The sequence below is a fragment of the Dicentrarchus labrax genome, unplaced genomic scaffold (genome assembly GCF_905237075.1).
Source record: "Dicentrarchus labrax unplaced genomic scaffold, dlabrax2021, whole genome shotgun sequence".
Lineage (NCBI taxonomy): Eukaryota > Metazoa > Chordata > Actinopteri > Moronidae > Dicentrarchus > Dicentrarchus labrax.
The window spans coordinates 28,394,855-28,409,329 of record NW_026136720.1 but is presented as its reverse complement, the minus strand read 5'-3'; the positions used below and the strand labels follow the sequence as shown (position 1 = coordinate 28,409,329).

The 14,475-nt window shown below is 40.3% G+C and overlaps 1 protein-coding gene across 1 annotated transcript; it reads left to right on the top strand.

Annotated features, from left to right (window-relative positions):
* Positions 1-394: 394 nt before the first annotated feature.
* chmp1a (charged multivesicular body protein 1A) lies at positions 395-9,684 on the top strand. Its single transcript, XM_051383350.1, has 7 exons — positions 395-551; positions 2,766-2,785; positions 2,887-2,964; positions 5,225-5,371; positions 5,584-5,712; positions 5,947-6,140; positions 8,085-9,684. The coding sequence occupies exons 1-7, from the start codon at positions 545-547 to the stop codon at positions 8,104-8,106; spliced, it is 597 nt and encodes a 198-aa protein (XP_051239310.1). The 5' UTR covers positions 395-544; the 3' UTR covers positions 8,107-9,684.
* Positions 9,685-14,475: the final 4,791 nt, after the last annotated feature.

The following is a 14,475-nucleotide window of genomic DNA, read 5'->3' as shown; positions in this document are numbered from 1 at the left end:
ATTTATCTGAATAAAGTAACATCGATTTGATGACCTGGGAACAAGAACGGACTCTGAATTACAATTACAACTGACTGAAGAAACAAAACCATTGAGAGTAGCTGTCAGCTCAGATTCAAAACCATTATGATCTAATTCCTCACAGTGATCAAATTATATTTTGATTTTTGTTATATTTTATTTTTTTGTTTAAAGAAATTCCTGAGATGAATCTATTCTTTATCATCTATTAAGTCTTCCGTCTTCAGAGGAGAACAATCAGATAGTTTTGTGTTCTTTTTATTCTCCCATCCACATTCCTTATCTATTGGTGGCGGTAATGCACCGTTTCGTTGTTTATCCCCCCCAGAAAAAAAAAAAAAAAAGAAACACCACGAAGAAGAAGTGGGGCGGGGAACGAAGAAGAATTTGGATCACGTGACTGCTGTTGGACCAGGAAGTGCGGTATCAGATACACGGTTAGATCAAAACAAATCAAGACTATCCTGTCGGGTAGCGGAATATTATTTGTCCTGTGATCACCTGGAAGCATATTCGTCTTGACATGGATGGTATGTCGTGTTTCCACAGCTGAACGGTCCGTCTTGATGGACGTTGCCTCTGATTTTAACTAAACCACCAATCTAATGACAGGGAGCTAACGTTAGCTTGTTAGCTTGGGTGGGTGGATAGCTAGCTAGCTCGGTTAGCTGTCAGACCTGTTATGAGTTACAGTTCGTTCCTTTACACATGAAAAGTGTAGCCAGACAAACAGATAAAGTGTTTGTCCTTCGCTTTGAGTTAACATCTTGTCTGGACGCTCGTCTTTTCTTAGCTAATGACTGTTGTATGAGGAATATCACACTCAGCTAACGTTAGTGTAGCTGCGACCAACATGGACGCATTTAACGTTATCAGAAATACTTTAATACTTTAATAATATGAAGAATTGTAACTGAAGGATGCAGTAGCAGGGTATGGCATTTGGAATTTTATATATATATATATATATATTTTCCAGGTTGTATTTCTTACTTCTTCATTATGGTTTTAGAGACATTTTAATTGTAGCATATACAGATTAAAACAAAACAACATTTAAATAGCATTGTAAAGTTTTCACCTTACTGGACAACCGTGACAGCCCTTTCAGAAACCTTTTGGATAGCATTGTGCTTTTGTTTGGACAAAGAGACCGGTATCTGTGTCTATGGCAGACATATCGGTGTGGTAGCAGCCTATATGAATAGTGTTTTTGCCATATAACGCAAAAAGAATCCTGTTGTTGTATATTGGAGTCAGTGCAGTCCAGCAGAGTGCGCTGTGTTTGACATTACTGTGGCAACACAGAGGAACTCAGAAGAAGCAGCTCTCAACATAAGTCTACTAGAATTGTTGACTTTGTATATGTTAAATTATTTCTCATGAGGTGTTTTGATTTTTTTTATTCAGTTATTTAAGTGTAGGGAACAACTAGAAAGGCTTAGCTGGTGGACTGGAGTGAGTCAATGAAGTGATGTGAATTACTGCAACAGAGTAATATTCATTATGTTGTTAGGTTTGGGACAGTTGCAGGACACTGAGGGCCCTGTAGAAAAGGTCTATTTTCATTCCAGCTGGAAAAATACACTATATCAGCAGTAATCAGTGATTTTTTTCCCCCTCTAAAATCTGCTTTGGTCTTAAAAATCCCAATCACCTTCAGGCTCTACAGTGCACCTGTCAGAGGCTCCAACAAAATCATTGTGGCCCCTAGGGGACAGTAGTCCCATTCATATTTTCCTCATGTTTGACCAGAAATGCATTACATACAGTATTATATACATGTTTTACATTGCCCAGAGGGAACTGCCTGTGTCAGGGTTAGGCAGAGACATGAAAATGTCTATTATTGAGGTAAAGCTATAACTATTTTTTTCTACTGTTGGAAACAACCATAGCGTATGGAGTTGGGTGGCTTTATACATCTGGGGAAGCCACAAATCAGCTAAGTAGTTTGATGAACTCTTAAGAAGTGAAAGCTGACTGAATTATTAACGACCCCTCTCCCACTGCACAGTGAAGCTTTTATGTTCAGAGAGACATTATAGATTACCAATGGCTAATAGAAATATCTATGAGAAATCCTTTGTCCCAAAAGCCGTCGAGGTAATAAATGAAAGTAGGATCCAATAGACTAGGATACAGAGTAGTTCTCTATCTTTGCTGCAGGTTGTTAATGTTAATGTGATGGTGTGGGAAGTGTAGACTTTAGTACTTTAATGAATGTTATTATGTTTTTATGACTTCTCTCATGGTGAAACTGAACACAAGTTTCCACATTGTGGAACTAATTATTTTCCCAAGAGCTGGGCAATATGGGCAAAAAAAATGTTTTAATCTCCATTTGTTTTCTAAAAAACAAACTACTAAAGACACCATATTTTTGGCACTGTGAAACGTCACCACATCTGTAATGTCTTATCACTGTGGCCCTTCTTCTCACATGGTATACTATGGGATAATGATTCTACACACTGTGCATAGATGGGCAACTGCAGTGGATTGGGACTTGTTTTACAGAGTTCATAACATTCATAGTTTAATTCTCGATTGTACGATTTAGTCGGTTTTTACATTGTTTTAAATCATAAGTTTGGATTTGAAAAGTTATCGCCCAGCTCTATTTACCAGCAATCCTGTTTTAGTATATAAAGTCACTAGACACTGTGTATAACATAGAGTTAGTATATTACTGTGGAACTGACTCCATACTCCTAATTCTGTCTCTCACTGTCTCTCCACAGAAACACTCTTCCAGCTAAAGGTATTTATCTATTAAAAGGTTTAATCCATGTCAGTTTGATATAAATCTGTAAAAGTCGATTATTTATTAATTTTCTGTACATCTTCCTCTTTGGTTAACAGTTCACTTCCAAGCAGCTCGAGAGACTGGCCAAGAAGGCAGAGAAGGAGTCTGAAAAAGAGCAGGCCAAGGTCAAGAAGGTGAGCAAACTGGCCCACGCTTGAGACCAATCCACTGGGGCACTGTGGCAGCTGAATGTTTGAGCTATCGTATACTGTGATCACAATCTCCACAATGTTCTCTTCATCGTTTTCCATCTTCATCTCTACTGTGACCTCTCTAATAAAAGCAAAATGCCCAAAAATAATCTTAGCAATGAAGGCCAATCTTCATTAGGTGCAGTTCTATAAATGAGAAGACAGGTGGATAAAAAAAGAAGAAAAGTGAACAGTTAGCAGGAGGGATTGGTTTTTAAGGTTGTGTTTGAAGTAGTCTGACCACTAGCAGTAGGTCTGGTTGACTAACTGCTCTATGTTTAGCACAAGTGAAAAATTTCGAGCCTCCAGACTGATATCATCTGCATACAGAACATATCCTTGACATCTTTTTTCTTTGTTGTATAACATCATTGTGATCTTTGTAGCTGGCCTGTAAAAGGTCATGATAATGTTTGGCTGTGGCTGTTTGGGGAAGTGCCAGTAACTCTTTATCTTTGTGGCCTTAAACCTGACAAACGAGTGAGTTGAATAGTTAATATAGAATGTGAAAATATTCACAGTGTGTAACATTTAGGAGGATCTGTTGGCAGAAATGGAATATAATATTCATAGGTATGCTTTCATTAGTGTATCATCACCTTACAAAAAACTTTTTATCTACAGAGGGAGCAGGTCCTCTTCTGTGGCCGTCGCCATGTTTCTACAGTAGCCCAGAACGGACAAACCAAACACTGGCTCTAGATAATGTGCAACATTACTGCGAGATGCCACTAAATCCTGCACACTGGTCCTTCAACTAAAAATGTCAAATTGCAGTTAGCTAGCCAATAATTGTTAGCATTAGCCTGCAGATTGAAATGCTTTCGCTGTCGTTATAAGAGTAAACCCCTAAATGTTACACACTGTACCTTTTAACAGTGACATTTATTGATTAAACTTCAACTTTTTTGAATCAGTAGATCATTTATGCCCATCCTATTGTACAAGACTGGCACACATCAGTCAGCAGGGGGCAGTACAGCTTTAGCTTTGAACAAGGAGTGGTTGTTTTGTGAAATGGTTGTGTCACTATTTCATTTATGGTTAGTTGTTTTTAGAGGTAAATATTTCTGACATTTTTGACATTTTGGTCATTATCATCTCTATCCCTCTTTTAAATTCATGTTTAGAGATTGCTGTTGTGGAACAGCGGGGTTACAAAGATGTCTTATTATCTCACCGGCCAGAGATGTTTCCCTGTTGAGTCATGATAGTCTTCAGTTCTCATATCCTGTCTTGCATTTGAAATGCATTTGAAACTCAGCTGCTGCTGCTGTTTGTTTTTATTACTGCTTAACGAATTATAATTGCTATTATTAGTAACTTCATGTGAGCTACACTATGCTATCCACTCAGTGAAACTACAGGGAAAGAAATCCACAAAAATTAACAGTAATAATGTTAGACATGATTTAGAACAAACAAGAATAGATCAAGTTTACAAGCAATATTATTCCATAGGGGATTTAAAAGATTACTGCCTGATCTCGTCAGGCAGCAGCACAATGGATAGGTAAAACCTGATCATTGAGTTATTTAAATAATTAAAGCTGCAGTAGGTAACTTTTATAAAAATAACTTTCACTATATCCTGACAGTTGTACATGAGACAGATAATCTGTTAAAAAAAACAGGTTCCTCCTGGTGCTCCTAATGGCATTTGGATAAATCCAACCAATCAGAGCCAAGAAAGATAGTTGTTTAATGTTGTTTGTAAGTCACATTCCCAGGACATCAAATACTTAGCTGGGAATGAGACTCACAAACAACAATAAACAACTATCTTTCTTGAGAGTACTGCTTTTGCAGATTGTTCTAAAGGGATGACAGGCCGAGCTACCCAACCATCCATAAGCATGTAGTGCAGTGTTTAATTGTGAGTAGAAAAAAAAGCCTATTTCATATGTTTAAGAGTAGGATACTGTACTACTGTCAATGTTTGTCATTATGATTAAGTAAAACTAATCCATACATAACTCCATAATAGAAATCATCATTAGTTGCAGCCTTTGTTGACTTTAAGACATTGCGTAATTTATAGTGTCATTATTGCACATAAGCCTAGATAAGTTTTTTGCTTGTCAGTCTTAACACGTTTAAATATGTGTACACGTACATGGCAGCTTTTGTTAATTGAGATCTACTTGAGGTGAATTGCAGATGCAGATTTTGAGTGTTAACGGTGTCTTTGTCCCGTTACCAGGCTTTGCAGCAGAAAAATGTCGAATGTGCCAGAGTTTATGCAGAGAACGCCATCCGGAAAAAAAATGAGGGTCTTAATTGGCTGCGCATGGCGTCTCGAGTCGACGCGGTGGCCTCTAAAGTCCAGACTGCTGTCACCATGAAGGCGGTAAGCTATTGTGTTAAATCAGCTCACTAATACATGCTGCCTTAGATTATATGCAGTTTTACTATAATGTATCTGCAAAATATAGGATTACAAAGCATTTATTTTCATGTTACCACATCACAGTATTCCCTCTATTTTGATAGGCTTGGGAGGGGAGAACAACATTTTTTTTGTCAGACAAATACATTATAAATGCATTTTTGTCCCATCAGGTGACCAAAAACATGGGCCAGGTGACCAAGTCCCTGGACAAAGCTCTGAACTCCATGGATCTCCAAAAGGTCTCTGCAGTCATGGATAAGTTTGAAACTCAAGTCCAGAACCTTGATGTCCACACCTCAGTGAGTATCTGTGTGTGTGTGTGTGTGTGTGTGTGTGTGTGTGTGTGTGTGTGTGTGTGTGTTTCATGCAGTGTTTTGGTGTTTAGTGTGCTTTAAAACATATGGTTAGATATTCTATAGTCGAACTGATTGGCACTTCACAATGTCTGAATTTAAGTAAAATCCAACCCAGCACTCTCTGGCCTGAGTTTTCTGTTGTCCAACTCCTACCCATCCCTCTCTTTCCTACACCAGGTGATGGAGGACTCCATGAGCTCGGCAATGACGCTGACCACGCCTCAGGAGCAGGTGGACGACCTGATCCACCAAATAGCAGAGGAGAGCGGCCTGGAGGTGATGGACAAGCTCAGCCAGCTGCCTGCAGGAGCTACCTCAGTGGGCGCGGAGAGCTCACGGAGCCATGACAAGGAGGACCAGCTGTCCCGACGGTAAGGACCAGTGTCCGTACTTACAAGACAATATGTTTTGTCCCGTACTATAAATACTGGGTTACAGCTTAGAAGCAACATCCGTGTGTCTGGCTCGTGTTTCCTTAAAGCAAGACACTGAATCCTCCCACTCTTCACCTGTAGAGCTGTTTTCATTCTCTGGCACCGGGTTAACAAGTAGCACATGAACAGTCGGCCCTGCAGTTAGAGTAGAGCATGATCAGTAAATTAGATTGCACAGCGAGCTACTACCCCCACACACAGAGTGCTACTGTTGCGGTTGCAGAGTCAGACGTGAACAAAAAAGAAACATGATGTTCAGCTCAAATGGAGAAGCTCGAAGACAGAAGGAAGATGCTGTGTTGTAATGTGATGTGGGTTATCAGAACGGTCAAAGTAACTGTGGTTTGGTTACATTTACATATGCAGAAAACATTTTTGAAGTCTTAACTTAAAGCTGCCCAGCACAAACACAAGTATATTCTGTAAATGAAGAAAATCATGGTGGATACAACAGTTTCTAGGGCTGCCTGCTCTTAGTAGTAGTTGTAGTAATTGGTCATTAGGGTTTCGGTCAACTAAGACTAGGAGTGTATGAAAATATCGATACACTTGAGTATTGTGATACCACTTTCCACAAAACATGTTGGTTTTATTTCCATTTCCTACATTACTTTATTCTGTTTATGAGGTTCATTATTAGATGCTCAGTTTATATGAATTATTAAGGTTAAAATACCCTCTGCTCCACACTGTCAAACCAAACTCCATTCTAAAAGTGTGTGTTTTATGGTAGGGCCATATTTCTTCACAGTAAAAGCTTTATGTACACCATTATTAATGCTCTTTACTGATCGACTTCAATCTACAGTTACAATCTGCACATATGCCCTTTATTCAGTAGCATCATTAACTAACCTGTGATGAGTACACAGACGGACACAGATGACTGCCAGGATCCCACATTCCCACAAGGTTTAACATTTTTTATCCTCTCTGTGGATGGCCTAAAGCCACAGATTTTTTCAGTGGTTGCAGTTGCTGTTTTTCTTTATATCACTGTGAATTGAATATGTTAAGGTTTTGGACAGTTGGTTGGGCAACAACAACAACAACAAGAGGTCAATATGGGGAAATTGTCATGGGTATTTTCACTATTTTCTTACGTTTTATATATCAAAGAATTTATCAGAAAAATTGTCAGCAGATTAAATGATACAGAAAGTCATTACTTTCAGTTCTATTTCTGACTCCCAGCCAGAGAAGAGCTGCTTAAATGTTGATTTCAGTGAAGTGGTATGTTGTCTGCTGTGCTATTGTGGTTGTCTTTCTATCTGATCAAATTATTTCCATAAAACCTAATTGGGACACAACACAGGGACCGGCTTTAACATGCCAATCTGTCAGTTTCTCATTGAGCAGGTGTTGTTGTTGTTATCTCATTATAGACAGCTTTCTGGCAGGAAAACATGTCACTAGGTTGAAAGAGTCCATTCTTGCTTCATGTTGACGCAGGCCAACAGCTTTTATATATTTATTAATGAAAGAAATGATCTTGTTTGTGACTAATACAGTGAATTAAGTACCTCACAAATCAAGGTACTTCATCACCTTGTTGCAACAATAATATAAAAATCCAATATTGCCATGAATCAGGACTGCTAACCTTGCCCACAATTAGGGCTTCAACTAATGATCAGTTTACTGTCATAGATGACAATATCCAAAAGCCAATCAAAAAATATATATATTTTTTTTTTTTTTCAAAGGAAAGGGCGGTGCTAACTTCCGGGTTGGACTACAAAAAAACTTGCCACCTCTGCCGCACTCTATAGTGCTAGTTCATAACACTGACAGCTGGGAAATGAACCTAAGGCTTGTATCTCATTTCACTTCACAAGGGCTCCAAACAATTCAACTTTCCACATTTTCCACACCTTCCAGGTTGGCTGCTCTGCGGAACTGATGCCTCCACCAGGAGAGGCGGCGGGGCTTGCAGCTGCGTGGAAGCAGACGAGCTTAACGACGGCGAAAGGAGCTGTGTGTGTTTCTATTGAACTGTTCCTACCAGGAGGACTTAATGAGCCTATTGATTACCCTGCTCTATAAATACACAAACACACACACACACACACACACAGGATAGAAAATACCACCTGAGAAGGCATGAATCTCTCTCTGGTTCACCTTCCCATTTCTGTCTTCCCCTCTGATTCCCCATTGGATCTCATTTTACTTTCTCACTCACTCCCCCCCCCCTTCTCCTCCTTCTCCTCCTTATCCTCCTGTGGCTATACTCAGTTCTCAGATCACACGCTTTTGGATGTATGCTTTGTACAAAAACCCATTTTACAAACTGTATAATGTACAATGATGAAAAAAGTTTTAATAAGCGGTCATAGTGATTATAAGGGAGTCCATGGCTCTCATAAGGTGCAGGGTGGGTTAAAAATGTATCTACATGTTGTTTGTAATTTTTTTGGGGCTTTATTCTGTTGGTGGAAGGAGACAAAGAAATATCAGTTGTTGCACTTGTGTTTGACAGAAGTTAACAATCTCCTTCCCTCATCAGATTCATCCAAGTAACACCTGTTCATGACATTGTTATAACACTATACAACGAAGGACAATCCTCAAACCTCTTGTTTCTCAGTGTCAAAACATCTTTTTATGTTCTATTTTTATTTTTCTTAAGATTTATTGTTGATTATTCAGAATATTTGCTTTGATGCCTTATTTGGGATGCAGGTGCTTGCATAGGTGCTCCCCCCTACACCCCCCTGCCCCGCCAGTGCCTGGAGGACAGTAGTTTAGAAAGCAAACCGCAGCAAAACCTGACAGACATAGGTCGGAACGAGGAATTTTCCGTTCCTCTTCCCGCCAGGCGAGCCTGAGATATTTTTTTCCCCCGGTCTTAGCCAGCTTCACTTCAACACCGACTGTGATGAGCATGAGCTCCGGTTGCCTGATCTCTTCTTGGTGTCTGTGGTGTTTGATTAAAGCTCACCCCCAGCAATGCTGAAACCTCACTCAGATATTTTTGGATCTTCTCTGTCTCAAAATAAAGTCCCCACCTGCCTCGGTCCCATCCCAAACAGTTTTCGGGAGAAGATGTCAGTTATGAGCGGGGATGTAAATGCTGGATTTTATTTATTTTTCTTCTTAGACATGAGTCACTTGCTACTCCTAATTTGCCTTGTAACACCTATTTTCTTGAAAAGTTAATGTTTCAGGTAAATGCAGGAGATTTGCTAGCATCAAGAGCAGGTGATGTTTAAAGAAAGGACAATAAAATGTACAATGGCTAGACAAGAGTTACTCTCTTGCTTTTTAGCTCTGTTCTCTGTTAAGTGCTTTGACCAGTTTCAACATCAGTGAGAGAGCGGGCAGGCTGAAGCCACACCTCCACCTATGACAAAGCAGCTTCACTCTGACAGTGTTTTCAGTTTGTTGTCCATGTTAACACAGGGGGGTTATTTATACAGCATTTGCAGCACTTTTGTTTTGTATATTAATCTTGTGAAAATAAAATCTTGCCCTCCTACGCATTTGTCTTCAGTGGTTTGTGTACTGAGTGCCAACAGTGTAGTGTATACAGCAGTATGAGGTGTCAGATCACATTTCAAGCAACAGCAGATGGCACTAAAGTCATGAAGACAAAGGTGTCAGCACTGATTCCAGTGTGGACAGGTCGCGGTCCTGAAGTGACCCACATGGCCAACATAGATCTAGAGTGACGTAAAAGTCACATGAATTCTGATATGACTGTTCACACCGAGGTCACATTGCAAAAAATCTGACCTCATATTTGGGTCACTTACAGTTTGAACGTAGCCAAAATATCTTTTTTTTGGCCTTATATCATCTACTTCCATGCTATTATACCTCCTGCTGTGGGTCAGAATCCTTGATAAAAGCTCAATTTTGATTTTTATTTCTATAATATTCATAGGTATTTTGTGTATATTCATCTGAAATTAATAATTTTTGTGTTTTTGTTACCTTAGAATGAGCCATTTTTATCTACAGTTATCTAAAGTTTGAAGGCAGCTTGTTCCAGTGACAATAAAATCACACTATTTCTTCAACACAATAAACGAGGAAGTGAGTTTGGTGACATATGACTTACCATTTGAAACAGAAAACTGTTCAATTCAATTCGTATAGCGCCAATTCATAACAGACGTTATCTCAGGACACTTTTCAAATAGAGCAGGTCTAGACCGAACTCTTTAAAACATTAATTACAGAGACCCAACAGTACCACCATGAGCAAGACCTTGGCAACAAGGGCAAGGAAAAACTGCCTGTTAAAAGGCAGAAACCTAGGACAGATCCTTCTGCTCTAGGTGGGTGGTCGTCTGTCTCGACCAAACTACAATGATTGGTCAAATTTGGGGAAATGTTGCGGTGATTGGACCACATTGCAAGGTTAATATGAGTTAATCGCAGCGATTGAAACTTCTCGGAAGGACTGCAATCTGCTATTTTTGCCATGCATTTCTCTTTTTCTGCATCTTCATCATCATGGATTATGCATAAACTGAAGCTACTACTGATGTATGATTTGTGCATGAGGGTGACTCATCCCTAATTTCAAAAAGATACTGCTGTTCTTGCCATTGCCACTGAAGCGTAACAGCCCAATATCATTAACTTCGGATCAGAAAATAGATTTGCCTGTGAAAGTAGAAAAAGCCATAGTATAGTTTGCATACCTGCTTGTGGCGCAAAAAGAAAAGTCACCAAAGTTAGCACTGAAGAAGCATTCATCCCCGGGGGACCACGAATGTCTGTACAAAATTACACAGCAATCCATCCAGTAGTTGTTGAGATATTTCAGTCTGTACATTGCCATTGCTAAAAATATTGATTACTGCAGTTTCAAATAGAATTAGTTGTAATGTGTGTATCATTACAGTACTGTAGACTCCTCTTCAGATTGCCCCTTATTCCCAGAAGCAACCAAACACCTGATGGTGGTGTCCAAGGGCTCCTGCCCTGGTCTCAGTGCCTAGTTTGGAATGTGTTCAGGCAGCAAGAAGTATCATTCTGTGGCCCAAAATGGCAGTTCGAGCTAAAACTACTGACTTCAATGGCCCGAATGCCTGCAAGATGACATCAGTAAAGCTTTCTCTGGACAATAAATTGGCTCTGTCCTGTTGGGTTTGCATGATAACTTTCTCTGCTACAGTTTAGTTTGGCAGCCTGACCTCTTCTGAAAGGAATGTACTGGAGAAAACAGTTAAGAATGCATCCAAAACTATTGGTCACACTCTCCCATCTCTTTTTTTGATTTATACGGTTGGGCTTGGCTCAAAAAAGGCTCTGATAAAGGTTAGAGATTAATTTCATCCAGCTTCTACCCTAGAAATTCTTCTTCTGGAAGGACATTTGAACTTTGTTTACATACCCAAGGCTATTTGTCTCATAAAGCTGTTGTATTTTCTTTTTCACATTAAAGTCCTCTCCAGTCAGAAATCAGTGTTTCTTCTTGTTCCTACAGTCTGCTGTTTGAATGCTGTCTGTGCATTAGACACACTAGAAGGATGTTTTCACATTCATCTGTTAAAGCCTGATGTAGAAACTTGAATCCATTAGTGCACATACACTGACAATGGAAATAGGAGACATTTTGTGTCCAGAGCTTTATTTCTCTGCCCAAACCCAAATGGACCTGACACAACCCACCAGGTTCAGGGTCAGGTCTACGGTGGCCTATCTACAGCCAGTGTTTGGTTTGTCCGTCATGGGCTAATGTAGAAACATGGCGGTTCAGCATGGCAGACTCCATGGAAGAGGAAGTAGATAAAAACAGCTCATTCTAAGGTAACAAAAACACAATGATTCTTATTTTCAGGTGACTAATGAAAATATACCTTTATTGACAATAAACTTGAAATGTCAAGAATAAATCTGCAGTTTTTTCTGTTATTTTCCTCTAGTCTCTCTCATAATTCCACTTATCTCTGTATGTTTATTAGGCGGACTGAGGATAGGGGTGCCCCGGTGGTGTCCCATGTAAAAAGGCTTGCGGCAACATTCCCTGTTCGATTCCTACCCGAGGCCCTTTGTTGCATCTCATCGCCAACTTTCCTCTCACTATCATAATGAAAAATCCCCAAAATAATCTTTTTAAAAAAGAGGGTTAGCGCAATTTTCTTCGCTGAAACCTTTTTATTTTGTCCAAACACTTTGCCTCAGTTTGTACTGCAAATTCATGTCACCTCCACTTGTATCTTTGCATTGGCTTCTTATGTACTCATACCAATTCTAAAATGAGTTTAGTTCACTCCAAAAACACCTTTAGTCAGGTGGGATTTCACTCAGAGACTTTGGTCTCCTGTCCTCACAAAACCCTGGCTACAGCCCTGTTTATGACATACTGTTACCGGACCATCTAGCAGAAGATAACCTTATGTGGAATGGTGATAATTTGGCATTTCCGGACAATGGTTTTGGATTAGTCATCGTGGCTGCTTATGATCTCATTTGCAACACAACACAAGGCAGATCATAACTGCGGTTCATGAATATTCACACAGATACAGTGCGTTCACACACAAAGGCAAATACAGGCTGCTGTGTTCTCTGGGTAAACAGTTGAAGCTGCAGCACCAAAAGCAAACATTCCTGTAATTTCTCACTGAAGCCATTACTGGGGAAAGTGTCAAGATGGGCGGTGGTGGAAATGTAACTCAAGGGCTTTTTTTCATTCCTGTTCACTCTCTCTGTCCCTCTCTCCTGCTCTGTTTGTGAAATAAGTCATGAGGTAAATTATCATACCATGGGTAAATAATTAGACAGCCTGGGGAGGGGAGCGGCACAAATGCCAGGCAGAAAATGTGCGTGCCTGGCAGCCGCATAACAACTGGCTGTCACTCCATGAAATGTCAAAGAAGAGGCCAGAGCGATCACCCCAGCAGGTTGTCTTGGCGTGCACTGAGTGTTTCCACTGTGGACTCCCCCGCCTTTTCTTTTTCTGGAAGCCTTGACTTAGCCATGGTGACAGAAGGAGGACGCACAACTCATGAAAACACAATGGACGGTGAACAAGCTGTCCCAGGACTGACTTTAACACAGTGAGAGGTGGCACTTAGTATCCAGGAAAAGCCCAGGTGGTGTTCTCACTGGAAAATACCGACCCAGTGACCTCAGTGACCCTCCGGGGGGAGAAAAGCGGAGTTTATGAATTGAAAATGGCTTTTAAATATGAGAGTGACTCCCAGCAGGAGCCAGTTACTATACAGAGGGATGCTCACAGGGCTATGCTGACAGATAGGAGTTCCCCTTTAATCCCACATTCCCGAGATAGGTGGCAGTGTCAGGTTTCCTGGTTGTGTCTGCTGTTTGTGTATGACAAATAAGCAATAGTGTACTTGGCAGCAGTTTTGTAACCAGAAACTGCTCCGGGAGTGTGATTGAGCATAATGGATTAGTGTCACAAGATACTACAGGGGATCAAAGGTCAGGAAACTGACAGCGAAAGTGAGTGGACAATAGAGAGCCCATGTTTGCATAAGAAAGACAAAGAGAGGGATGAGGTGGGAGCAAGGGGATCACCAAACTGCTCCGTTATCATTTTAGAATCATTAAGTCTTCCGATTCTGACTCTTATTTTTGTTGGGGAATTAAGTGCGTGCCTGTGTGTGATGGGTAATCCCTGGCTGCCACCACCCCCCCACCTCCCCCAGTGGACAGAAATAACGGTGTTCCCTCTCCCATGTGACCGCCCCTGCTTATTGGCTGAGGGACAGGGCGAGCTGACGCTTTGGGCCGCTCGGATTGGAGCGATGAAGATTTACGTCAAGGTAGTCGCGGTTTCCCAGAGAGAGACAGGAAGTGGTGGGATTTTTCTTTTAAAATAAAGGCATACGTTGTAAGTAGGTAAACCAGTGTACATATGACAAACTATTAGACAGATATATGAATAATATATGTATTAGTATTATGGCTGGGTTGAGGTGAGACATCCTGTTTCCAGCAGAAAAACGTAACCAAATTTGCATATTCATGAAATGTTTAATGAGGTAGAAAGAGTAGATTACATTTTAAGGATTTTAAAGCTGGAGTAGGAAATTTTCATTAAAACATTTTTCTTCATATCTGCTGAAACTTTCACTACATCCTGACAGTAGTACATGAGACAGATAATGTGTGAAACAATCTGGTTCCTCTGGCTCCTCCTAGAGCTCCTAATGCCATTTACAAGAATCCACCAGGCCTGAACGAAAACAACCAATCAGAGCTGAGAACGATAGAAAGACTTGTGGTTGGTGACTTCAAGATAGTTGATTGTTGAGTCATATTCCCAGTGTCAGTATTTGATGATCAG

Coding starts and splice junctions, on each gene's coding strand:
- chmp1a (XM_051383350.1), top strand. Junction 5,713..5,946: donor ACCTTGATGTCCACACCTCA/GTGAGTATCTGT, acceptor TTCCTACACCAG/GTGATGGAGGACTCCATGAG. Junction 6,141..8,084: donor GAGGACCAGCTGTCCCGACG/GTAAGGACCAGT, acceptor CACACCTTCCAG/GTTGGCTGCTCTGCGGAACT.